Consider the following 27,853-nt stretch of genomic DNA (forward strand, 5'->3'; position numbering starts at 1 on the left):
GTGTGTTTACAAGCGGAGGAAGCAAAGCGTAAACTGCTTCGAGTTAGTGTTGTAACCTCGACGAGCGGAAAAGTGGGGGGCGTATATAAGGGGCCTGGGAGCCTCTCGATGCGATCCAGTACTCTCTAGTCATCAATTCCGTCACGTTCGCGGCGACGACGACGACGACCGTGACTCGATTCCCGGATAAAAGACGGAGAAAAAACGAACCGTAACTCTCTACCTTTTCTCTCGTCGACTCCTCCCCCTCCTCCTCCTCCTCCGTCACCATGAAGACGGAGGTGTTGTGCCTGCTGATTTGCCTCGGTGAGTAATTTTTAGAAATAATAACTATGATATTTTCACTGGTTTTCTAATTCCTAAACTCGAGCGTAGTTTCCTTTCGCTGGGTAGAATTGCAAAAATTATGGAACAAACGGATCATCGAGATACGCTGGCCAGTTTGACCAGTGACCTTTAGCAGAGATATTGTTTTACTTCTCACTGGATCCGTTAATACGCGCGTCGGTCGATCTGATCCTCGTGGTGGATACAAAATATGGAATATTATTATCGATTGGATCGAGATCTTTCCTGAAACGTATCAAAAAGGAAAGGCTTTAAAAAGCGATAAAAATTCAAAAAAAGGAAAGAGAAAATATTCGAATCGTATCTCTATGATCCCGGTCGATAATGGTCGATAACGTAATCGAAGATCGGGATCGAAACGATCGTCTCAACGTGGGTTCTTTCAGTGAAATTTCACTCGAAAGCGAAAAAAAAATTTTTTATTCCGACCCGAAAATCGAGCCGAAACACGTTTCCAAAAAGAATACGCGTTGGAAAGTTGAGTTAAGATCGTGGAGACCGTTTGAGAGCGGCGCACTTTCTCGCTTTCTTCCGCTCGCGAGGTCGACCGGCGCGCTGCGTTTACGTTTACAACCGGCGTTTTATTCAGGGACGCAAGACGTCGCGCCGCCTTGAAAATACACTCTCTCTCTCTCTCTCTCTCGCCGCTTTTCATTCCCTGTCTCTCTCGCTTCTTCGTATTTTTTATTCAAATTCATTCCTCACGAGGCGAATGCATCCGCATTGCCGCAAAGCCCCACCTTTTCTCCCAGGAATAAAGGAATAGAAAACGGAATTGTTCGGAATCGGGGACAAAAATCTCCCCTTGAAAAATGAAAGAAATAATTAGGAAATGCAATTTTTTTGAATAATAAAAAACACTTTCTTTCTGCATCTCAGAATAATAAAAAAAGAGAAAAGTGACGAATCGTCTCGCTGTTCAGGCGCGGTCACCGGTTTGACGAGGAAGCAAGAGGCGCTCGAGCAGAATCGTAGGAAAGTAAGTTTGCCGCAAAGGAAGCAGCGGCCCGCCGAGGAGGAGTTCCAGGAGGACGAGGAAGAGGTATCGGATCAATGTCCCGAGCCGAACGGTTATTTCCCCGATCCGGGGCAGTGCGACAAATATTACGACTGTCGGGACGGGAAAGTCGTAGAGAAACTGTGCCCCGACGGCCTCGTGTTCAACGACTTTAGCCCCCAGCACGAGAAGTGCGACCTCCCCTTCGGAATCGATTGCTCCAAGAGGCCGAAATTGCGTAAGGCAATTGCCATATTCGAGATATTATTCCTCCTCTCCGCTCAAAAAGCGAGCGCGCACACACACACACGCACATGTATACGCGTATAAGCGAAAATCGATTTCTCTCCTCCTCCATTTTCCGCAGAGAAACCGCAGCCGTCCCCCCATTGTCCAAGGATGCACGGTTACTTCGCCCACGAGGACACCAGGATATGCAACACGTTCTATTACTGCGTGGAGGGGAAGTTCAACATGATCACGTGCCCGGAGGGCCTGGTGTTCTCGGAGAAGACGGGTATATGCAACTGGCCGGACGAGGCGCAGAAGAAGGGTTGCGGTTCCAGGGAGCTGTTCAACTTCACGTGCCCGAGAGTGGACGAGGCGATCGCAGCGACGCACCCGCGATACCCCGACACGGAGGATTGCCAGTACTTTTACGTGTGCGTGAACGGGGAGATACCGAGGAGGAGCGGGTGCAAGTTGGGGCAAGCGTTCGACGAGCGGACTGGAAAATGCGACTGGGCGAGGAAGATACCCGAATGGTGAGCCCGATGATGAATGGGTCATTTTTCCGGAGGGGATCACCGAAATCTCTGAAATTTTCAGCAAAGACTGGTACAAGGGTCAGTTGACCGACGAGGAGCTGGACGCGTTGGAGAATCCGCCACCGAAGCCGAAACCGAGTAGCGGTGGACAGCACAGAAGGAAAGGCGCGAAACCGACCTAGATTTAAGGCTAAACTAATAATATATGTGTAGATTTTAATTTGTTTATCGGCTCAACGTCGCCTCGATAATAAAACATTTTTAATATTATATATATATATATATATATATGTATGTATATATACGTATTTTATATATATATATATTTTTTTTTTCACGAACGAAATTATTATTATCCGAACAATTGTGTATTTTTTTTTGTTTATTATTATAACGAAACGAAAACGACGAAATTATCGTCGTCGCCGGTGAGATAATAACGATCGATAAAAGGGACGCGAGAACGCGTTATCCGTTGAGCGTGTGTTTCGAAACGGTTCGCAGAAGAATGCAGATAATCGTTCTCTCGAAGTTCGGGCGAGGGTAGAGGATGAGGGGAGGGGGAAGGATAAAAGCGCGAATCCCTTCGATCAATCTTGATTCCAGACTGGTTATCCATCTATGAAATCGAAGCGAGAGTGGGGAAGAGACATTGGATACAGAGTGGGACTTATAGTATACCTCTGTGGTAAGTTGGCGAGAAGGTGCAGTGTTTCGTGAAAGACATCGGAAAAATTACCAGGTGTTTGGGATAATCGTTACCGAATGGCGACTCATTCTCGAGTAAAAAATCGAAAGGAGAAAGAAAGTTAAGTCGATCGAACGATGTTACATATTTTTTTTAGGGTATCGTAAAATGGTAAGTGGTATGGTTTTAATAAATTAGTTAAATTGTTAAATTTTTTGGATTGTTAAAATTCAACGCAAACAAAAATTAAATAAAATTTTTCGATGAAAAGCGGGAACAATCTTCCTATCGCGAAAAGGATAAGAATGGGAAAGAATAATTTTTAATACGTTATACAGAGACATTTATTTCGTATTTGGAGAGTGTGTGGAGAAACTTTCTAAAGTCTAAATGTCAGATCTACTACACAATTGCACAAGTATCTCTGCTCCCTCCACGCGCGTGAAATCAATGAATTACTCGAGAAAATAAAACAATGCTGGGATAGAAAGATAGGTTAGGCTGGTTCGACTCTTTACTGCATCCTATTTCTCGCTTACAAGCTACTTTGTATGCTCCTCGAAGCGTAGTATTGATTTCCGGTATATATCTTGCAAAATAAATGTTGCAAGTAACGCAAGTAGAAATTTGTTCCAGTTACTTTCTCTCTGCGTTTCTTTTATATATATATATATATGCATGTATGATATTTTCATTCATCTCTACTTTATATGTGTGATATAAAATTTAAATTAATCTCGAGATAATAAAAACATGATAAAAAGAGGAATAATACGATTAAGAATTAAGATTAGAGAAATTTGTTATAGACGATAGAACGAAAAGGCCGATGAGAGAATCTGCAACAAATGATCGCTATAATTAAGGAGATTATTTTAAAATATATAAGCGACGAAATTGGTAGCGTATTAGCATTTAGCATTTATCGGAATTAAATATAATATAAAGATGGAAATTAAATTAATTAAATTTTTTATAATCGAAAATCGACGCAACAACGACAAGAAATTATTTATGACATCCTTATTTCGCATGTAATTATGCGTGCATTTAGACATTTGAATATTCATGAATAATAAATTGTATTTTACTTTATTCATTTTTACATTTTTTTTCTTTTAACGTCTCCCCACTTTTGTTATTATTCAAGAACGAATGTGAAACGAATTTTATAGCCAATAATTTATTTTAAAATATTTGTTATGAAAAATATCATCGATATTAGGGAATCATTATAAACACACGTATGGAATTGAATAAAATATCTTTGAATTTTCTTTCGTAACCAACGAAGTGTATCGAGAGTAACTTTCTCCTGGACATTTCATTAGGTATTTTTTGTTCTTGTCGACAAACCACTTTCGTATTAACACACTATTTGTAAATATACACGTATTATAATAATGCATTTTATTTATAACAGGATTAATTATTAATAACTCTCACGAGAATAATAGAATAATTATTAACGTTCTATTTTATCTTATCTTTGATGCTTATCAGAATCATTATTTCTTCAATGTACTATTATATATTCATTGCACACTAGCGGCCTCAATTTTTGCCGTGCTTCTTTTCCAAAGTTGATATATGTATTGCATAACACTGCCCTATCGGTTATACAGATAGCAAATATTACGTTAGTAGGTTAAACAGTTTCGTAACAGGAAAATGATTTAACCTGTACATAATTACATAATTTCCTTTAATATATATTATATACATTTTTCCAAATGTCAAACGTAGACGCTTCTTCTATACGTTGATGAAAAACACGAGACAATTTGATATTTCTTCGCCAAGCCAAGGATAAGAGAGAAGCGTATACTTGTAATAATCGTGAGAACAGAGATGACTAATCTAAACTTTCCCAAACTGTCCCCTGATTACATCGCGCTCGTGTAATCGCACCGGTATTCATTTATACTCGATTCAATCTAAGCTGAAATTTCTTGCGTTATAGGGAGGATCAGCTTGAATCCGGCTTGATTGTAACAATACCTTAAACTGGTGTGTACAGAGGAAAGGGGAAAGCGGAAATTCTCGCCTTCGCAACAGTTAAAATTTAACGACCGAGTGATCGAGTTACCCGCTGGAAATTCAAAATAAACGAATTATCGACGAATCGCGTCACCGTGAGTGACGTAGAAAAAAAAATTATCACGTGATTATTGGCGTTAATATAATTCGTACGATAGGTGGGCCATCTTTCGCCAACTTTCGTCGATGTTGAACGTCGATGTTTGGATAATAGAGCGTTCGGTTAAACGGTATTCCGATAATCGAGGTTGAACGTAATAAAGAGCAGTGCGGAGGGTGAGACGCGTGTATGTAAGCGTACGTTAACTTGTAGAGGGACACTCGCGCCCGCCTATCGGGATAACGTTCAAGAGTGGAAGTTGGGCAGAATAGCTATGATATTAGGAGCGGTTTGAAAGGTAAAGTTACGCCAATAACAGAACCAGCGAACCACGAGAAGGTCAATAGAATATGCAAATTGGTGTTCAAACGGTAAGGGCTGGCTTCCTCTTGGTTTTCATTACCAATCGTCCACCTCCTTTCACCGTTTCTCTCTCTCGATCTTTCGACGATATAATTTTCGGCACAGAAGTAAAAAAAAAGCATTACCCGTTAAATAATTCCTGAAACTAATTACCATTATCCGATATATAAATTTGAGATAATTCGGATAATAAGTTCGATAATCGTTTGTTCATCGTTAATTGGCTTCGGTTAAGAGATTACACAGCGGCGAAGCGTGGCAATTACGCGGTAAAGTAAAACAATCGAACTCGCTTCTCGTCTCGAGGAGAATTTCGAGGAGAAATCCGAAACTTACCGCACCGGTATCCTTTCTAAAAGTTGATTCTCCAATTCTCGGTATCCAGTACGATTTCCCTCGAGTAAAGGTCGGTGAGGCTTGTGGAAAAGTGTCCGGTTCTTCGTTTTTTTATTTTTTTTTCTTTTTTTTTTAGAATTAGAAGAAAACCGAGAAAAACGATCGGTAATCGATTTCTCCAGGTGGAGTAGGAAGGGTCTCGTAAAATTGGTCAAACAACGATTGGTTTAGCGATAGTGGGTGTTCATTTACAGGTGTACGATTGCCGGGGAATAAGTGAGCGATTGCTTCGAACCTTTTCTCCTTCTTATCGGAAGTTAAAGCAGAGTACAGTGATCTCTGATCTCGTGCTCTCTCTCTTCCTATTTAAATTTTTACCCAGTGGCTTCATTACATTTTTACAACGAAACCGACTCAGGTTCAATCCGTTCTTACCCCTCCCACCCGAGATTATGCGAATACGGTTAAGTAGGTATTTCCAAGCGTAAACTCGTTTAAAAACAACAGGATTCTGGTGGCGGGCGTTTTTACCTCGAACTAATATCCACGAGGAGGGTCGAGGTTTTTACTGGTATAAATAACGGTATCGCGGTCCAGAAACGATTGCCCCGCGATAATCGCGTTACGCTACTTATGCAAAGGAGTGGAGCGTTTCCCCAATTGTCGTTTCTACTACTAATTACTTTTACACGTACGAATTACAAGCAAAGTTTTGTAATACGCCGCTCGCATTTTCCTTCCCTCTGTCGTCCTCGATATTCGTCAAATGAGGGAGGAATATGATACAATAACGTATCGAACAAAGGAGAATTATCGATCTTTCGAAATTGGATGGAGCGAAGTTTCGATCTCGGATAATTCTGCACAGAAGTAGCTGAAACAAGTATATTGGAAAATATTTAAAGATTATTTCGAATATTAAAATCACATTAAATTAAATTAAATTATCGTCGAATTAACCTTATATCGAATGAGAAATAAAACGTTCTTGGATTCTACGTTTAACGCATCGAAAATAGGCGTTTCCTTCAAAGATTAAAGCGATCATACTCGCAATTCCTTCTTTCCAACTGAAATTACGAATAAAACCGCGCAAACGAAACAGCTGTAAAGTCCTGCTTGGAACTGGATTTCATTGGATGGGCGTTAATAAAAAGTATACGGTGGCTAATTAGGTATAACAGTTTCCGTATCGAAGCTTAAACCGTGTAAAACGCAAACGGTGTGTGCAAATGAAAAGCAAACAACCGCTAATATCGTAATCGTTGAAATTTTAGTTACGTATGTATAATTCTCGAACTAAGGTTGTTAAACAATTAACGCGTAACGTGAAATCGTATCATCCTCTTAAAACGTAATTAGGCTGTAATTTTCCAAGTCGCATCCCATTTATCCTCGATTATTTTTTTCGGATAAAGTTAAAAATTTTTCCTCTCCTTTCTTTCCTTTTTTTTTTTTTTTTTTTTAATTCAATTTCATTCATTCCTGAATCTCGAACTCTCGAATGCTCGTATAATGCTTGTATCCGCGAATTTTCCACAGGAGCAGATTTTCTTCTCTGGAAAGAAAAAAATATAATTTAAAGTTTACGGCGTCGTCATAATATCTGTGGTAAATGGCTTATCCAAAGTATGCGCGGGGAGGGAAGGAAGAGGTGTCGTTGTTGAATGGAATTCGAAGGAAGATGGCTTTGTTCGAACAGCTAGAGCAATTTTCCCTATTTACAGATTCCCGATGCTTCAAATATTCAGGCTCGATTGATTCCTTGAGCCGTTGCTATTTCATTCTTGAACATACCGTGTTTCGATTCTCTACCCCCCCTCTTTTTTTTTTTTTCTTCTTTTTTATCCCGCCGGATCTTTCTGTTCCGTTAAGCGATTTTATCGATTACGCGTCACAACGTGTAACGTTTTAAAACGATTGTTTCCCGATATAGACGGAATTTTGTTATTTTAATCAACTTCTCACTGTATGATAATGTTATAAAAGAAATCGTGAGAGATTTTTTTTTTATTTATAAATATATGTATAGGAACTATTATTTTGGAAATTGAAAGAATTTTGGAACCATTATATATATATATAATATAAAATTCTTTCCATTTTCAAAATAATAAATTTTTTAATTTAATTATAATAAATATATAGAAACTATTATTTTTGAAATGGAAAAAATTTTGGAACTATTATTTTGGAATTAATAAAATTTTTTCCATTTTGGAACTATTATTTTGGAATTAATAAAATTTTTTCCATTTCCAAAATAATAGTTTCTAAGTATACATATATAGATAATTTTTTAATTTAATTATAATAAATATATATATATAGAAATTATTATTTTGAAAATGAAAAGAATTTTATAAATAATATTTCCATTTCCAAAATAATAGTTTCTAGGTATATATATAAATAGATAATTTTTAATTTAATTATAATAAATATATATATATAGAAATTATTATTTTGAAAATGAAAAGAATTTTATAAATAATATTTCCATTTCCAAAATAATAGTTTCTAGGTATATATATAAATAATTTTTTAATTTAATTATAATAAATATATAGAAACTATTATTTTGGAAAGAATTTTGGAACTAATATTTTGGAATTAATAAAATTTTTTCCATTTTAAAATAATAGTTTTTAAGTATACATATATAGATAATTTTTTAATTTAATTATAATAAATATATATATATAAATTATTATTTTGAAAATGGAAAGAATTTTATAAATAATAGTTCCATTTCCAAAATAATAGTTTCTAAGTATACATATATAGATAATTTTTTAATTTAATTATAATAAATATATAGAAACTATTATTTTTGAAATGGAAAAAATTTTGGAACTATTATTTTGGAATTAATAAAATTTTTTCCATTTTAAAATAATAGTTTTTAAGTATACATATATAGATAATTTTTTAATTTAATTATAATAAATATATACATATAGAAACTATTATTTTTGAAATGGAAAAAATTTTATAAATAATAGTTCCATTTCCAAAATAATAGCTTCTAAGTATACATATATAGATAATTTTTTAATTTAATTATAATAAATATATACATAGAAATTATTATTTTGGAAATGGGAAGGAAAAAATGTATCGGACTTGATGAATTTTTATTTCTCCTCCTAAGTTGGTTTATGTAGATACATTGTACGGATATTCGCAGTTTTCGTGGGCGTTAACTCTCGCTGCGCCGCGTAATTTAGCGTTTCAACAACGGTATAATCGCGTTAAAAGTCGAGGACGAACTCGGGACGAGGCGGTAATCGGCCGTTCTATCCGATAACGAGTTCCGTCCAACTTTGCGACTGCGTAGACGACCAAGAAATAGAATGAACGAGTGTCTACGAGCCTAGCGGGAGGAAGGAAACGAAAACCTTAAGAGAATTCTTAATTAAAAGTCTAATTTTAATCTGATATTCGGATGTTCGCAGTTCAATTCACGTTATCTTATTTATCGAATGATTCTTTCCGAACCTCGATGCAAACAGAGCGAGATAAATCTAACAAAGTATTGCTCAGACCATCGATAAAATGTGAATGACTTACTTTAATTGACTTTGATTGACGACTCTGTAACGTAATCTGTATGTCGTTGCTGAATTCCATTTTATTTCTGATCCGATCTAGAAGACTGTCCCTTTGATTTTTCCTCCAATCCGAAAATGCAAACTTAAAAGGGGACCAATAATTCCATTCGAGGGCAGTGATGGGGAAAATTTAATAGTTGAAGTTACCTTATCATTCAAAACATAATAATAATTATAGTACTTGAAGTAATTTTATTCGAAATTTTTTATTTTTTCAATTTAGAATTAATTTCCAATTCTAGAGAATCGCGTGAAGATCAAGATTAAAGTTGGGGATTAACACGTTGAAAAAATAATTGGTTAAAAATTTTGAATAAAATTATTTCAAGTAATCACTTATTAAAATGCTCGAATAATCATTTATTCGTTTGACAGTACAATTATTCGCGAATATTATTATGTTTTGAATAGTAAATTATCGAAGTAACTTATCGAAGTAACTTGGACTATTAAATTTTCCCCATCATTGGCCAACATCTTTGCGCTCGCTTCCTTGTGAAATGAATAGCCATTGCAGTAAATAATTCTTAAATCGAAGATCTGGAAAGCGAAAATATTTGAGTTGTTGAAAATAAAATTCAGGACTTTGGGTTTCGCACAGGCCTTGGATCTGTTTTCAACACTTTCTTTATTACTAACCTGAGAAAATTCCATCCTTCACGGATGTTTGAAACGATATTTCGTTCAAGTTATGATTAACGTAATATAAATATAATCTATAATCCTTATAATCTCAAACCTTTTCTTCATAAAAAGCTCGTATATCGTCAAATTCCTCTTCTTTTCATACATAAAAATGAAACGAAAATGAAATGAAAAATGAAATGAAATGAAATGAAAAAAATGAAAAATGAAAAAATGTCACGCTTTATAAATCGACCTTATTAATTAAAATTATTCGATTTTTAATCAAAAGATATAAACGCTTTTATCGAGGAAAGAAAATTCCACCAAAGAGAGTACCTCTGCGTTGTAAATAAGAGAGAGGGATCCTTTCCGCTCGTCAAGAGATGTTTGTCCATGGATTCGAGTACGAGTTGAACCGGAATTGGGGAAACAATCGCACGGTTCCATGTAACGTAACACGTGCCGGGTGCACTCTCGCTGAAACCTCCCCTCTTATTTCCTCCTTGCCTCTTCCTTTTCTTTCGATTGTCCCGGAGACGGAGGCGTGAAGACAGGCCAGAACACATTCTATCCCCTCTCTTCTGTATTTGAAGGGGAAGAGGTAAAACTCTCTTAATCCCTTGAGAGCAAACATCGGTATCCAATCACTTCTTCGGATCCAATCATTTTCAGTAAATGTAACCGAACTTGCTTATTGTTCAGAAAGTAATTTCGTTTCTTTTCACAACAATGAAACACTTAGTCGTTTCACAAGTCGATCATGAACACTCGAATTCGACAAATTCAATCTCAGCAATTTCTCGAGTTTGTTGGTTTGTTTCGATCGGTGTCTTTATTTTTTCTTCATCGATTTCGACTTCCAGAATATAGTGCATTTTTAACAGTCTGAATGAAATTTTGAAAATCAGTTTTGACACTGGCGATTGTACACCTTCTCCAGACTTCGCGAAACTTTTTTTTTGCCTGAACATTCTTATCTTTTCGGTAATAAAAAAGTAAAAAATGCTCCTTTTAATCTCTTTGTTATCACGCACGAAAAACACAAGTGCAAAGAATCGAACGAATTTTTCTTATAATTAACTATGAAATATCAATTCACAAAATATACAATATCAATACAGATTAGAACGAAGTTGGCTGTATAAACGTTCGACTAACGACACTCATGTGAAGAAACGAAATTATTTTCCGAACATCACGGTTTAGAACGAAGTTGGCTGGATAAACGTTCGACTAGCGACACTCGTGTGAAGAAACGAAATTACTTTCCGAACACCACGGTTTAGAACGAAGTTGGCTGGATAACGTTCGACTAGCGACGCTCGTGTGAAAAAACGAAATTACTTTCAAGATAACATATTAAATAACGTAAAGGATAAAAGTGTAACGGTTTTAGCGCGATAATTAACGTCATTAACGATGTTTATGGGTGGCAATTTCATATTTTTGATAGTTCACATTTTTGTGGAAACAGATACAAACACTATTGTCACGCGTTTTAAACGCGAAATAGAAGGACGAAAACGAAATTGTCACCGAACGCGTTTTATATAGCTCTTTTTTATATTTACTGCCGATTGTTTCTATCGTTCTTCGCGCGTTGTTCGGTTAATCGTGTTGAGCAATCGTGGAAAAAAACGTGGAGACAGAGGTATATACACAGCATAGAACGGTGGAAAATTGGAGGTGTATGTTTGGCGGATAGAGAGGATCGAATTTTGAGAAAATTTCGAGAGAGAATAATACTGGAAATAAACGTATGTAAGTAATTAGGACGAAGTGTCCGATTTTTTATTCTGATAATTTAATCGTATTTATATTTCGAGATTTTTTGATGAAAATATCTCTATAAACGAGGAAAACGAGGAGAGATTGTAATAATTTTGTTGTTTCGTAATAATAATTTAAAATTTATTTTCATCGCGTGACGTGATGACGCGCGATTTGTTAGATTAAACGAGCTATTTAGCATAATGATGGCAGGTGTTAATGCATAATCGATAACGGGGAACGAATCGCAAGATATTCAATATCGAAAGATATTAATCAATTGACCGGGATAGTGCTTAATTTGCTGTATCGATAAGGGATATCTCCTTGTTAATAATTTCAATAATTAAAATTTCTAGCCGTATTCCAATCCGTAATCGTTTACAACATATAACGATTCTTTATCATGTGCGAATTATTACAGGAAAATCGACGTATTAATAAATAATAATCCATACTGTATTAATTGATCATAATTTTCATCGAACGTTTTGCAAGAATATGAATAGATACATGACGCGCGCGCGTGTGTGTGTATGCATGCAATTGTATTTAAATAATTTGTAACATTTTGATTGAACGTGTAATCGATTATTTGTTTTTTTTTTTTTTATATATATATTATATCTTACAATTTAATTAAAACAGATTGATTAACGTTACTTTTTACAATTTTACTTTTAACTTTTAATTTCCATCATTTTTTAATTAAATATTTTCAAAATATTTATTTTTATAAATAAAAATTAATTTTCAAATTTCTTCGTCGTTTTTTTTTTTTAATTAAATATTGCATTTTCAAAATATTTATTTAAAAATGTTGGTAATTTTTTTATTAAATTTATACGTACAACGTTGAGAGAGAGAGAGAGAGAGAGAGAGAGAGAGAGAGAGAGAGAGAGAGAGTATATGCGAGAGATTAATGAAAGCATGTATAATGGTTTGCACTTACACGGAATACAAATGCTATTAGATAAGTCGTTACGTTGTTAGTTTGACAGAATGACGCTTCAGCACTTTCAACCGCATGAATGACAAATGACATTCCCGCGTTTCAGATCGTGTTAACTGTTGTTAATCAAGCTACAAGCTTTCTAAAATATTTCACCTATTAATCACTATTATGAATGGTATGGCAATTTAATCAATGTATATAACGATATAAAAATACATAATGGGGATTACATTGTTGTAATTAAAGATGATCGACTGCTTTTCCCTCGAAAATGATTAATAATCATCCTTCTTGCACCGATGTTATAATATTATATCGGAGGGGGAAAAATTTGAATCGATGCAAGAATCGATCGAGCGAGCTTAAATTTGGATAATAATAATAATAATAATAATCTCACGCGATGGAATACGAACGGAAAGTATAGTAAATATCGAGAATCATAAAAACCCTTGAAATTCTCCTGGCGAAACTTTGAAACTTTTAAAAACTCTCGAATATAACGGACATTTCGAAAGTCTTATAACTTTTGATGGCCCAGAAATCCTTGAAATGACATGCCAATAAAATCAAAGTATCTTTTTAAGAAGTTCCTTTAAATATATATATATATTTTTCAAATAATAATCGAAAACGAGGAAAATACAAGAATAAGTACGCATCTATTGCTGCTAATAGGATTAATTCATTCTCCCATAAACATCGCTTTTGAATCGAATCAATCTATCTAATTATGCATATTCCACATATGGCATTATAGTTCTATTTATATGATAATATCGAGTTTATCGGATTACGTTTTAATTCCTACGTTTTGATTCAAGGATTTTAGAAGATTATATATAGAAGAGCATTTCAACGACATTTCTGTTTCAATTAAAAAAAAAAAATTGAAAAAAAAATTAAAAATCTCGATGACATGAAATGGGAAAAGAGAGAGAGGAGATCAAGAGTAACGAAGCGAGAAAGAGTGACGATACGGAGAGTATTTCGTAAAAGAGAAGTGGGAAGAAAGGAAAAAGTTGAATGGGGAGGGGGGAGAGGAGATAGAGGCGGTCGAATGTCGGGAGAGAAAAACAGAAATGGAAGAAGTGCGACAGGTAGGCGGGGTTCCCGCAGGAACAATTCGAGATGTAAATCAATGGCTGATAAGGGTGGCTCTGTCCCACGGGGGAAGGGAAGGTCGCCTTCGTTGGATCCCGCTCAACTAGAAAGGAGGATAGAGATCCTGAAATCAGGGAGTATAGTACCAGGGAAAGGTGGGTCTTCGTTCCGCGGAAATGCCTCGTTCAAGAATTATTTATTTGCCGAGTTTCAACGAAAATTTTCGCCCTTAAGTGGGTTCTGCGTTTTCTACCTCAATCCTCCATCTTGCTCCTTCCGCAGCCTTCTAATCCTCCCATTTTCTGCCCCTGTCTTAAAGTTGGCTACTACAAAGGAGGCCCGTGCCATAACTAGGATGTACGGTAAATTTGCGTGTTGGCTCAACTCGATGAAATTGCTTCGTAAGAAAGAAAAAAAAAGAGAGGTAAAAAAAATATAAATCCATGTAGCAAGAGAAAATTTGAATTTTATCGCGTTAGAAAATTCGATACGTAATTATTTTTATTTTCGTCAACTCGTTCTGCTGCTACCTGAAAAAGAAGAATTCTCGTCTAGGCGATTGTAGACATTTAGGTTGGAAACATTTTGCTCACGGTCGGTAAAGTTGGGCGACGAATTGGTTTGTAGCTTATTTCGATCGTAAGTCGAGCACAGTTAGATTCATCTTTTCGAGTGATAAATTTCACATGAAAGGTACCCTTGGATAATCGATATCCGATACTAACGATGCTTCTGTCTGGCCAATCGGCCTAGAGTCACATGATATGTATGTCATGCTACAATAGCTCGAATTGAACGATTTATTGTACAGGCCTACAAACAGCTTTGCATGCGTGACGCGTAGGTAGACATCGACAAATGTCTCGATCGGTAAAAAAAAAAATTATCAATCATAGATCTTTTTTGTCGCAGGTAGATCATATTATTTTCTTTTTCTTCGATAAAAACGAAAAAAAATCTTTACAAATTGAACACTTAGATTAGATTAACGATACATCAAGAGAAGCGAGTAAAATATTTCTAGAATAATTATTAAACAGCATGGATCACTTTGTTAAAAAGTATCTGCATAAATGATATTGTTTTTGACCGATGAAAACTTCATTCAAAAAAGATGTGAATAACTTGTTCTTTAAAGAGTGAACAATAACCGAGGATGAAACGGTCGAGCAACTCGTGTTTCGAGCAGAGACACATGATTCTCGGACTACTGAATTTCACACGGCAGTTAACGGATGGTAGATAGTAAGAGCGACGTGTCGCTCAGATAAAACGCAAAACATTGGGGCTGACACGCAATTAGTAGCAGCGCTGACTGCAAATCGTCGTGGCGCTGTATCGCGAGATTTACCGTTCGTTCATCCCTTCTTTCTCCTCTCTTATTTTTACTTTCTTCCCTACTCTAATTTTCTTTGCGTCCTTCAAACGCACGCAACTTCGTTCGAATATGTTTAATTCCCTTTAAAGCGAATCTCTCTCCGACATCTTTATACTCGTTTCGCGTTGAACATAAGAACAAAGGCACGTTCATATTTCAGTTTAACCTTTTACGTAATTCCTCGTAGCTTGGAAACCGCATACTCGCATAGATCCGTATTTTTAAAACTTGCATCCAATTCTTGTTTTTTCTCTCTCTCTCTCTCTTATTATTTGTACACATAAAGCGGATCACTGTAAGATATATGTCGGTCTGTTTAAACGTGAATATCGATTCGAAGTGGTTGACAGATCGTTTCTAAGTTGAACGTTTCGATAATTAATCATACGTTTGGACGCGTGCTACGTTATTTGATTAATTAGCCCGCTAATCTCGCTGTTTACCAGTGCAAAGGGCATAGATATTATTCATTTCGACGTATCCTAGTATCGTTCTTAATATCGAATCTAAGTAGCATTATATTTTTAACGAACGAGAACATTTATATATTTGCGTGTCTTTTTTTTTTTTTTAAATTGAAATTCTTTACAAATTAAACTTTTCATCGCTAATCGAATCATGTTCGAGATTCGTTATTAATTTCGAATAATCGATGCGGGGAACGCGAATTGCTTTCGGTATTATTTAAGAAACGAGACGTTTCTTGATAAAGAATTTGCATTGTTATTGCCATCACCGAAACCATCTGCCATTTATTCTTTCTTTATTGATTCTTCGATCGGATATCTCGGATATTGCACGAAATAAATAACCACGAATTATTAATTATTCAAAATAATACACATTGGAAGAGGGGGAAGAGGGGAGGGAAGCAAAATAAATACCAATGATTGACCGGTAGAGGGGATGATAAATGAAATAAAGATCTCACTTACTCGATCAACGATTGATATAATCATATATGGTTTTAACGTTTTAATTATTTATCTTAAAAGGGCGAGCAATTCGTAAACACTTTCCTCAAATTATTTATAGAATTACCACGCGTTCGAATTGAATCGAAACGGTTAAATTGATTTTTCTAACCGCTTTATAAGGATTTTAAGTCGGGGCATCCGTGATGGTAGACCAAGTGGAACGAAGGAGAAAATGGATTTTTTTTTTCTTCCTTTTTTACGCTGGAAAGATAAAATAATGGGCCGGTGGATTTGAATGGAGCAACAGCGCATTATCATAGTTTAATTTTCTGTCCTTTCAACCGAGGTAGCGTCCCATTTTTCATAAAAAGGGGAGCGCAACGGGATAAAGTTTTCGAAGCAATTCTTGTTCTACGCGCGGTGGAGGGGGGGAAAGATTTCTCTCTCGATGCAAGTGGTAGTTCTAGGGATTCGTAGGTCGATCGTGAGGTAAGGGATATCAACGATACGGTTGAAAATTTTCCTCGCTCCCTTGCTTTATTCACTGGTTGGAAAATCAAATCTCGAATTTATTTTACATCCACGGTTCATTTCATCGCACGCCGATATTGTTGTGCACGATATTCCGCGCGATAAAGAAACAGGGGAATAATAAGAAATCTTCTATCTTTTTTAATGCATCGTGGGCAAACATATGAAACGGAATTACGGGGATGTAGCTGGTGTACGAAAGACGGAACGACGAGTGGATCGGGAAAAGAAATTTCAGGAGAGGAATCCGGCGTATCGGACTCGGGTCACGCGCGGTCAATGAAAATTTTATCTCTCTCTTTCTCTCTCTCTCTCTCTCTTTCTCTCTCTCTCTCTCTCTCTCTCTCTCTCTCTCTCTCTTCTTCTTCTTCTTCCTTCGAATATTTTTATCGCGTCGCTGTCATTACATTATCACCGTCATCGATTTACATTTCCAATTATTTCCAACAGCGTTATGCTTATTATAATTTTATTAATTTGATTATTTTAATTTTATTAATTTTATTTCCTCCATATATATATGTATATATATATATATATATATTTGTTCCTTTATCATTTTTTAAATTTAACGTTTTCGAAAATACTTACACGCTCGAAGGAAAAGATTTAAACAATAAGGTAAAACAATAAGGTTTTTATCTTACCCCGTGACTCATGGAACGGAATAATTACACGTAAAAATATACGGAAGAAGATAAAATTATCGAATTTGACATACGAAATGAGTTTTACGAGTTTGTCTTACGATAATAATACCGTGCTCGTGAATGCAGTACGGATCGGTTTTCGTACAAGTACAGTCGATTTGCACTATTTTTTTTTTTTTGGATCGGTTTCAGCAATTTTATCGTAAGAAATGAAAAGGAATATATAAACGAAGAAATCGGCGGTGAAATCGTTTCTTTTTTTTTTTCGATCGGCTTCGAAGGAGAAATTGAGAAATTGATCGATCGGGTAAGCGGATAATTCCTTTACCTTCGCTTTCTTTTTTTTTTCTTCTCCTTCTTCTTCTTTCTTTCGAATGCAAGAGAAGGAAAAATTAGGTGGCTAATTTAAATATCAAGGGACGCTTTCGAGAAGTTCTGCCATCCAGCTATCTCTATGCTTCTCGACGGGGAACACTTGGTACACCCGCGAAAATCTAAATTCGAGATCGGCTCAAGATGCTAGACAGGACGCTCTTTAGGACGCGCGTTGTTATAAATTTTACCAATTTTAAATTTAAATTAATAATTTAAATTTAAATTAATAAAACAAACAAACGTTCGATTCATAATTTCGATTTAAATAAATTATTATCGAACGAATTGTGAACTCGTGTGAACACGTTCACGCGACAAGACCTAATCCTGCCACCTTCGATCCAATTGTCCCCTTCATCCGCGGCGCGCATGCATATTTATACGACCCACATCGATATAATATTCCACGATCCGTCTAATTTCAGTGGGAGAAATATCAGGGAATAATTGGCGGAACGGGTTGTCTCTCCGTGGAGAGTTGCTCCACGAGCGCTCAAGGAGGTAATAATAAATAATAATGGCCCAGCGAGTCGTGACGCGGATCGATATATTCATATCTCTCTCTCGAAATCAATGTCGTAAACGGGCGAATAGACGAATTCTTTGCCGGCGATCCGTCAAAACCTCCGCATCGATGCACTTGCTCGTATATCGACGCGTCGTATATATCCCGTCGGTATCGCTCACCCTCGTGGGAGCTAAATCGAGACACGCTGTGAAAAAGGGAAAAGAAAAAAAGAGAGGAAAAAAATATTCGGTAGAGAGAGAGATTAAACAACTCCTTTCCTTCTTTTTTCCCTTTCTTTCTTTCTTTCTTTCTTTCTTTCTTTCGTGCCGACGCAGCGCATTGGTCTAAATAAAAAAACGGCATTGGCGGTGATGAATGCAGCATTCCGGGTGAATTTATTCCGATCGAACTAGTGAAATTGCTAGAAAAATACGGGGAGGGGGTATAACGAACGCTCCAAGTTTTTCGAAATTTCGCGAAAAACAAACGGATCTTGGCCCGCGCCACGGGATATGACACCTATTGTTTCCTCGATAACGACGATAATACGGAAATATCGTTTGTTCGGTTCGAACGGTGTTTCGAAGCGGCCGGGAGTGTGTTGGAACGGCACAGAGGAGAGAGAGAGAGAGAGAGATTTTCTATTCGCGAGCCGATGTTTTGTCCGGGAAGCATTTCGAAACGCTTCCTGACGCTCTATCAACCGTGAACAAACGCGATCGATTTCGCTCCCTTTCCACCGCCTGTAATTACGTCAAATCTCTTTAATCTTCTTTTAAACGAGAATCGTCCGCGAGAAGCCACGCGAGAAGCTATCCTCGTCTCCTAATTTTTTTACCCTTCTCGTTTCGACACCTGCCTCGAGAGACGAGGCGTCTTATCTCTTTGGAGATAAGATAAGATAAGGGAAAGGAGAGCGTATATTTAATATAAGGAATAGAGTAGGAATAAAGTGTGTTAAACAGATGCTTTTGTTCTATGATGCTAATATATTATATTATATATATTAAATGGAGAGATTCATTTTTAAATTTATAAAAAATAATTGTTCCGTGTAATAACGTATAATATAACATGTTAAAACTCTTATACATTAAAGTTTTTGATCCCCTTTTTAAACGTTGACAGATTGAACAAAATACGCGTTTATAGGCAGATAATTGATCGATCACGTTTCAATATTTGAGAAATATTTTGTAAATTTATTAAGAAACGAAGGGGAACAAACAAAATATATATAGGCTCAACGCTTTCTTTCTCTACTTGCAGAACTGTGCAATTTATATATATCCTCTAAAATAGAAAAACAAAATTATTCGATATTAATAGATCAATGCAAGATGTATATTGATCGTCATGTAAGAATTACGTCGCTCTTCGTTTTTTTGATCTTCTATAAGAAATTTTCTTTGCGGGAAAATCCGTTTTCTCCACTCGAACAACTGTGCAATTTATACACGATCCTTTAAAATAAACGTTTGTTTAATATCGGAGCGACAGGTCGCGATGCTTTCTATTAAGGAACAGATCGTGAAACGATTCGACCAAAACCAACGGCAAGAAGGAATATATTCGATAAAGGAAAAATAGGAGTAAACCGTGTGTTATGCGGATCGTGCTCGATGCCTTCTATCGTTCCACTACTCCGGTTCGAAAGAGGAGTGGGGGGGCAGACAAAACGGAATCGAAACAGCGATCGCGTCCAGTGCGACGCCCGATTCGCGCATAAGTATACGAGTCGCACCTTCACATATACACGTTATCTCAACACGATATTCTTACGTTAGAGCGCGACAGAAAGAAGTAAAAGCTAAAGAAAGAAAGAATACAAGTTATAGGTCATCTAGAATAAAGTCAAACTAACGTATTTCTTTCTTGCGTAGGCACATCGTATATGTTATTCCTACTTCAAATATCTTCTTTTTCTTTTCTCTTTTGGCGAAACTAGAGAGAGAGAGAGAGAGAGAGAAAGAGAGACGTCTTTGGTGTTGGAAAACTGGATATTTTAATTCCGCCGCTTTTCGAAATATTTTTATCATATTATACCCACCACGATCGCATTTCCGCATAAACCGCGCCGAAATAGAATTTCGGTTTACGAAATATTGACAGTCTCTGTCATTTTCCGGATAGAAAACGTGGACAGAACCGTTTTTCGAACCGTTGAAAACACGTGGAATTGTAATCGGGTTTCGCTCTCTCTCATTCTCCTCCATTTTCACGCGCGTGACGAGATTACACGTTCGCAGGCGGACGAAATCTGCGGGACGCAGTCATCTCTCTCCCTCCCCCCACTCTTCTCTGTCGTATTGTAATTTAAGGAGAAGATAAAGGAACGTGGTCGTGACAGAAGCGCGCGAAATATGATCGAGTAAATGACACGGTCGAGTTTTAAATGAACGGATAGAGGGAAAACGGATCGACGAATGTTGAACGGGTGGATAAAGCTGATTTATTAATTATTTTGAACCAGAGGAGGGGGGAGAACAGAGGGAGGGCGCAACATTGAAAATTTAATCCAGATGTATCCAGCGCGAAACTTTCGTTATTTGTCTTCTTGACTCGTTTCCTTTCGAGTTCTTAAGTAACTGGCTTCGTTTAGAAGAAAGTTTGAAGGAAGGAAGCTCTCGAGTGATTTAGAAGAAGAAGAAGAAGAAGAAAAAGGAGAAGAATGTTCGAGAACATTTTTCAAGTTGAGGCGGAATTGAGGAATTTGCGCGGTTTTTGCTACAATTTTTCATTTTCGAAGGATACCATAAATTTAATTAAGATACTTTTCATCTTATATATATTCATATATGCTTGCATTATAGGATAGATCATGCTGTAAATATGGAAGAAAGGATCAAACGACGACGTGAGTTTCTTCTTGATGTGTACAAATAAATACATTTTCGAGTACATATATAATTTTTTGAACGGTAAAACACAGGGATTGGTTAACAGGAAAGGAGGGGACGTCGCGACGGGAGGACGCAGAGGAACGTTCAAGAATAGCCGATCGAGAGGAGGAGAAGAATGTTGAACGCGTCAACGTGAGGGATACGTTGAAGTATTACCTCGACAGATTTAGGTACTATCATTACGTGGTCGCTGAAAAAGTGAACAAAGTAGTCGGGCTCGTATGCCTTGCGATAATTAAGTTGTATTTTTTCTTAATGGGACTGGACAGACATCTCGCCATCGACGACGATGAAACGGAGGATGCCGGCCTATGACTCGTTCAGCGATAATACAATAATATCCTCGAATTTTTTTATCGTGAAATCGTTCGATTTCAAATGTAAAGAATATGAAGTAGGATGAGAATATTATTTATAACAAAGGAAGCAGGAATAAACTGTATGTATGACATGGATCTGTTCCCTTATTTTACTACCTCGAATAATGTATATTAAATGGAGAAAATTCATTTTCAAATGTGTAAAAAATAATCGTTTCGATGTATATAAACAACCGTACGTTGAAACTCTCGTACATTAAAATTTTAAATCCTCTTTTTAAACGTTTACAGGTTAAAATACCCGGAGAACTAATTGATAATTGATGAGTCACATTTCAATGGTTGAGAAGCGTTTTAATTTCAATTTTATAACGATATCTCGAAACGTCTGTTTTAATTTAAATGGTTTTTTTTTTTTGGAAAATTAAGCTAAAAGTTTTAATTACTTCGTGTTAGAAATTGCAATGATTTGTCGATGATTTTTTATACGCTGTCGCGATAACAGTCGGAAAAGAAGAAAGTTTCTACTTTCATTCATATTTGATTCGCAAAATTTTGCAAGAGAACGGATTCTTCAATCTGTTGATGGATTATGAATCAATTTTAAGCCATCTTGTTATAATATATGCATTTCTATCGTTATTTATTCATTATATTTTGGAGAAATAAACAATAATTCCTAATTTTAGTTGACATTTTTTTTTCAATTGAGAGATCATGTCCTTTTACAATCCGCTTTCTTTATTTAAATTATCAATGTTTAGATTCTTATCTGGCTCGTATCTATTCGATTTATAGAATAGCATAACGTTTTTTTATTAATAAGCATTTTTTCTTTGGAATATTATTTCCAATTCTCCATTTAATCCAAGTTTAATTGCCTGTTAATTTTTTCACTATAATACATCTGCAGATATTTTCTGGTTATTTAAGGGTGTGATCAGAAAGTAACTAATGACTCGGAGATTATCACATTTTGCATTTTTGTTTTCAATAAAATAGATCCTCTCTCTTATTTTTTAATCGTAAGTATATTTTTAACAGTGCATATTTAAAAAACTATATTTTTTATTTTATTTTAACTTAAATTATTATACGTTATATATTTGTATATTTATATATTTTTTATATATTGGTTACTATATTTTTTCTATTTATTCTATATTAATTAATTATGCAATAGTAATTTTTTTTTATATATATATTTATTCATATTTTCATGTTTATCTATATATTTATAAATGATAAATTTATAATTTTAATTGAAATTAAAATAACTTTCCAGCTCCTGTTATTCGAACTATTGCGAGACGGTTGAAAAAATGGTTGAACAAAACAGAATGGAAGCCCAGTTCATGCGCAAATATACAAGATATAGCCAGCCGCATCTTTACACGTTATAAACTCGACATTTATTTACGTAACTTTCAATCAACGTTTTATTTTCTTTCTTTTGGAATAATATCACTGTAAAACGTATCCACTTATTATCGCAAAGTTATCTCTTTCCACCCTCTTCCCCACGTTCCGACGCGGCGTCAATGTAAATTCATATCCATTCGATCGAGAAATCGAAATTATTCAAATCGTCGTGGATTCGCGTTCACTTCTGTCGTTCGAAATTCAAATCGAATAGATAAATATACATACACGCATATATATATATATATATATATATATATATATATCGATGGTAATAATAATTACGATCAGTCATCGAATCCGACGATTTTAATCGAAACAACCGAATTAATAGAATGGAATAATAAATAAAATTGCACCGAGCGAACGCACGCTTCTTTCCATTCGTCCTATCTCGAACGTGCGCTCAAAAAAAAAAATATAAAAATTTATCTCCCCAATTGTAATAATTCTTAAACTTGAAATTTCGTTAAACGATTAATTATTCGATCCTGGTTTAACAATAGCTTGTTCTCTTGCAGTTGAAGGAGATCGAAACCTTGGACGAAGGAAGAGGGGGGAGGAGGGGCGAGAGAAGACGAGGAGACACGGATCGAGGATAAATATTTTCGCGCGTTAAAAAAAAAGAGGAGGGAGGCATCGGTGAAATATCTCGGGAAAAATATCTGTGCCTCGTATTTCGTATTATCGGGCGATGGTGATGGTGGAGGAGGCGCGGAAGATAACAAAAATCACAACAGGTTGACGAACGTCGAGCGGGGCGAATTGGAATGAAAAAAAAAAAAGGAGAGAGAGAGAAAAAAAACGATGCTCGTATTCGACAGATCAATCCGGGAAACGTTTCCAGAATCGGATTTGCGTGTCGCAGTTGCGGGGGCCTGCTGCAAGCAAGCGAGCAAGCAAGGCTGCTATGAAAATTTAAGCACGCGCCACGCTGGATCCGGCCAACCCTCTCGATAATTTATCAGGATCATTGGGAGGCGAAGGGGGAGGGGAGCAGGGCTGTTGGCGCGAGAATGAGGGTGCCGTCGAATTTATGATAACGATAACATTGAATAATTCGAGGCGAGGATTGATCGCGAGGCCAGAGCAGCGAACCATCTCGTTCGTACGAAATTAACTCGATCGATAAATAGTGAGACGTTGCTTGGGAGGGAACGACTGCTCTTTTCTTTTGAGAAAGATAGAGAGAAAGAGAGAGAGAGAGAGAAGTCGATTGTTTCTTTTTATAGTTAGGTTAGGATCTTTCTCTCTCTCTCTTTCTTCACAGCTATTAGAGGTTTTTATAATACACGAAAGTGTAAGCCGATATTTGTTGCGGTTCAAAAAATATATATATATTTATGTACGTATATAAGAGTTAAAATATTTACGCTTTTGAAACGTAAGACGTTGTTTCTGATAGAGAGGATTTTTGGTTTTTTTTTTGGAAACGCGATCCCTGTCGGTAATTGATCGGGAGAGAGATCGATGGATTTGATGGTTTTTTTTTTTTTTTCAAAAATGCCCGACCCTACCCTACCGAGAGGTTTTTAGAGGCTTCTGTGTACCGAGATGTATGAAAGTGTACAGGTCAATATTTGATGCGCGGTTGAAAATACATAAGAGGTAAAATATTTACGCTTTTGAAACTGGTCTTGTGTATGTAGGAAAATAAAGTTAATATTTTAGTAGAATGGTAACTTTTTCCTATCTCTGTAGCTCGGATTAAAATGTATGTATTTCCATGATATTCCGGCGAACGGGATTGGATATCTCTTTTCGTTTTTAAAACTTTTTAATAAAATTGTTAAAATTAGTTTCGTGGGGGGAGGGGAAAGTCTATGCGAAATTGCCGTCGAAAAAAATTGTTCCGATTGATCCACCGTCCGCCGTATTTTCCGAAATTTTTATTCGTTCAACAAACGATTCAACGAATATCAACGTCGCCGCGGAAAAGTAAATTCGACACCGAGTAAAAAAATTTAAAATAATCCTTTTTTCCTCCTTTTCCCTTCGCTCGAACAAGAATCTCCGATCTGGATTATTCACTCCTTTCTTTAAACGTTGCTCCCTGCTTTTTCGTTACCATCAACCAAAACGAAATATAACCTCTAACAAAGAAATATGGAATTATAAAAAGAGGTTAAATTAAATCGAGTTAAATTCAATAATTTTGCTCTGGTTTAAATTTTAAAATTTTCTTATATATATATATGTGTGTATATATATATATATATATATATATGTGTATGTGTGTATATATAACGTAAGATCAGTCACTGGTGTCAAGCATGTTTCAAGTCGTTATTTGCGCGGAACGCAGTCGAGGAATGCGTTCAATTTCCTTTACGTGCCACCTCGAAGCGTTTCAGCGAGAAGATTCTTGAGGAAGCTTTCGTTTTTCGGTCCGCAGAGCTTCGAACTTACGAAAACCGGTCGGGGATCTCCGTTTTAGAACTCATCAATTCCCCATGGAAACTTTGAAAAGCCGAGAATTTAATTACTCGTGAAATTTCATTTCTATATCGCGCTCCATGTCTTGCCACGATATTAACATCCTCTTTTTTTCTTTTTTTTTCTTTTTTTATTACCTCGAGACAAACTTTCATGACGCAAACTTCGAATCAATCTCTGATTCCTCTTCGTCAAATTTTGATTTTCTCGGTTTTTAATTTAATTAACGTCGTACACGCGTGCGATACAATTCAAAGTTTGAGATTTCGAGACGATTTGATTAATTGGAAATTATTTTTCGCATTAATTTAATTATTTTTTTTTAAAAATGAACGAATTTGGAACATTATTTCTGTACGAGTTTAAGCTGGGACACAAATGCAGCCGAAACACATCGAAATATTAGGTTAACTTTCGAGGAGAAGACTCCATCGATAAGTCGAATAATTTATTATTTCATAATTCGTTATTATCGGTGCTTCGAGTTATTCCTTTTATTGAAGGATATTGAAAGATGGAAAGAAATTATAATCTCAATTCAACAAATAATTAACAATAACTTCTTTACTAGTTTAATTATTTTTTCAAAAGTGCACGAATTTAGAACATTGTTTCTGTACGAATACAATCGAAGCGCATTGAAATATTAGGTTAGCTTTCGAGGAGAAGAATCTATCGATAAGTCGATTAATTTATTACTTGATAATTCATTATTATCGATGCTTCGAGCTTTTCCACTGAAAAATATTGAAAGATAAAAGAGGAGTTCAAATTTCAATTCAACAAAGAGTTATATCAGGTTGTGTAACACATCAAGATGTCAATTTTAGAATAAATGACTGTGACTCATAAACACTCTATTTAATCTAATCTTACTTTTCCTTTCTTTTTCGTTGTTAATTTAACTGTTTTTTCAGAAATAAACGAATTTGGAATATTGTTCCTGTACGAGTTAAAACTGAATCACGAATGCAGCCGAAGCGCATCGAAATATTAGGTTAGCTTTTGAAAAAGATTCCATCGATAAAAGGATCGTTCGATCATAGTTTCAAAAATTCGAATCTGGGAACGAGAATCTCGAAAACGAGCCTCGAGATAAGCCGAAATCTGTGTTAAACAGGATAAATGGAAAGCGAAAGTGGAGGCGGAATTGGATGTATTTGGAATGACGGTTTTCGCGCATCAACCGAAGGAGGATTAAAAGTTACGGCATTTCGAAACGTAGTTATCACACAGAACTCGAAACGGCACGAATCCATTTTCGAATAGAATTACAAGCTGTGACGAAAGATGGATACAAGTCAATGAAGATGCTGAACGAACGACGAAAGCATCATTACTAGCGAAAAAAGTTACGAGGACTGTATACCGGTCCGTGAGAAGAATAATTTGAAACGAACTAAGGATACCGTAACAGCGACATCTATTCTTCTCCATGAATACTCACTTCACAGATATCAACCGATCATCGCTCGTTTCGGTTGCTTTCGAAGAATAAAATATTCGAGAAGTTGTAATCGCAACATTAAAAGAATCTCTTCGTCAAAGTCAATTATATTTTTTTTTCCACCAAGAAAAACGAACAATTTCGATCTAATATATAGAGTCGTATCTTCGTTCACTATGTTGCAGTTCAAAAGGAAGAAAGGATAAAACAGAATCGAAACGCGTTATCCGATTCACGCGCGAATTACACGTATACGAGATACGTGTCGCACATATCCTTATACATAAAGCCGGTGATTTTTGAAATTTGATTTAGTCGGTAAGATGGAGTGGCAAATAAACTCTTTCCGCAACGCTGAGAATCTATTAGCGGAACTTGTTATTAAACCCTTGGGGCAAGCAATCTCGCCTAAATGGTAACCACACATGTTCCCTTGCCGCACGAGTTCTCCTGCTGCACAACGTGGCAAGCCTTCGAGACTTACGAGTACGATCTCGTGGATGGAAACAAAACGGCCGATATTGCTATAGCGCGCTGTTAAATTACATCTCGAAATTTCCGCACGCTGCACGAGACACGACGAATGTCTTATCAAGCGTAATTAAGAGACGCGATTAATTTCGAATAATTTTTTTTTCTTTATTTTTCTCCTCGAACGAAGGGAAGATAAATAACGATAAATGAAGAATAATTAACTGCGTTTCGTTAGAACAAATTATTACACCCGATTGACGTTTCCTCGCCTCCGAATATTGAACAAACGTGTCATCTACGGGTTCGATCAATCGCAACGATCTTGATCGATCGAGTCCAGATACCGTCCGCTGATTGATACCGTTGATTGGAACTGCTAAGATCGGCCCCCATCGTTGAATGATCAAACGTTAGTTGCGGTTAATTCGACAGAATTAATCCGTGTCGAATTAATCCGATCAATTGATCTTCGTTCTCGCGATCAGGGTATTAAATATTTAATAATAATTAACATAATATCGCGTAAATTAATTTATCGAGCTTCGTGTAAAGAAATAATATTACCATTGTTACGTTTCTTTTCCTCTTCCTTCCCTTACAAGCCTTTTTTAAAATGAAATTTTCGCCTGTGATGTGGAAAATAATGGAGATATGCGAGAGGTTGGTGACACATTTTACGACAATGTGCGTGTGCGACAAAAACAGGGAGCGTGCTCGACGTCGCGTGTTTCTGAATATACTAATATTACCGTAACCGTGAGTTATAGAAATAACAATAGGTCA

General features: G+C 36.1%; 2 protein-coding genes and 3 long non-coding RNA genes across 6 annotated transcripts; 3 read left to right on the forward strand and 2 right to left on the reverse strand.

Annotated features, from left to right (window-relative positions):
- Positions 1 to 117: 117 nt before the first annotated feature.
- LOC108001107 (protein obstructor-E) lies at positions 118 to 2,476 on the forward strand. Its single transcript, XM_017061968.3, has 4 exons — positions 118 to 306; positions 1,272 to 1,583; positions 1,713 to 2,109; positions 2,174 to 2,476. The coding sequence occupies exons 1-4, from the start codon at positions 270 to 272 to the stop codon at positions 2,292 to 2,294; spliced, it is 867 nt and encodes a 288-aa protein (XP_016917457.1). The 5' UTR covers positions 118 to 269; the 3' UTR covers positions 2,295 to 2,476.
- A 987-nt stretch (positions 2,477 to 3,463) lies between these two features.
- LOC108001108 (uncharacterized) lies at positions 3,464 to 10,048 on the reverse strand. Of its 2 annotated transcripts, XR_009829256.1 has the most exons (4): positions 9,893 to 10,048; positions 9,213 to 9,793; positions 6,600 to 7,197; positions 3,464 to 6,513 (listed from the first exon to the last, which is right to left on the reverse strand). It is a non-coding gene; the product is annotated as an uncharacterized LOC108001108 (long non-coding RNA). The 2 variants fall into 2 exon arrangements; XR_009829255.1 differs by having other exon boundaries at positions 3,464 to 7,197.
- LOC108001112 (uncharacterized) lies at positions 5,276 to 21,426 on the forward strand. Its single transcript, XM_028668327.1, has 4 exons — positions 5,276 to 5,311; positions 20,882 to 20,925; positions 21,001 to 21,141; positions 21,241 to 21,426. The coding sequence occupies exons 1-4, from the start codon at positions 5,291 to 5,293 to the stop codon at positions 21,284 to 21,286; spliced, it is 252 nt and encodes an 83-aa protein (XP_028524128.1). The 5' UTR covers positions 5,276 to 5,290; the 3' UTR covers positions 21,287 to 21,426.
- LOC133665848 (uncharacterized) lies at positions 11,772 to 17,814 on the forward strand. Its single transcript, XR_009829254.1, has 2 exons — positions 11,772 to 17,492; positions 17,603 to 17,814. It is a non-coding gene; the product is annotated as an uncharacterized LOC133665848 (long non-coding RNA).
- LOC114577946 (uncharacterized) lies at positions 19,038 to 27,853 on the reverse strand. Its single transcript, XR_003698446.2, has 2 exons — positions 27,635 to 27,853; positions 19,038 to 19,361 (listed from the first exon to the last, which is right to left on the reverse strand). It is a non-coding gene; the product is annotated as an uncharacterized LOC114577946 (long non-coding RNA).

The sequence above is a fragment of the Apis cerana genome, linkage group LG3 (assembly GCF_029169275.1).
Source record: "Apis cerana isolate GH-2021 linkage group LG3, AcerK_1.0, whole genome shotgun sequence".
Lineage (NCBI taxonomy): Eukaryota > Metazoa > Arthropoda > Insecta > Hymenoptera > Apidae > Apis > Apis cerana.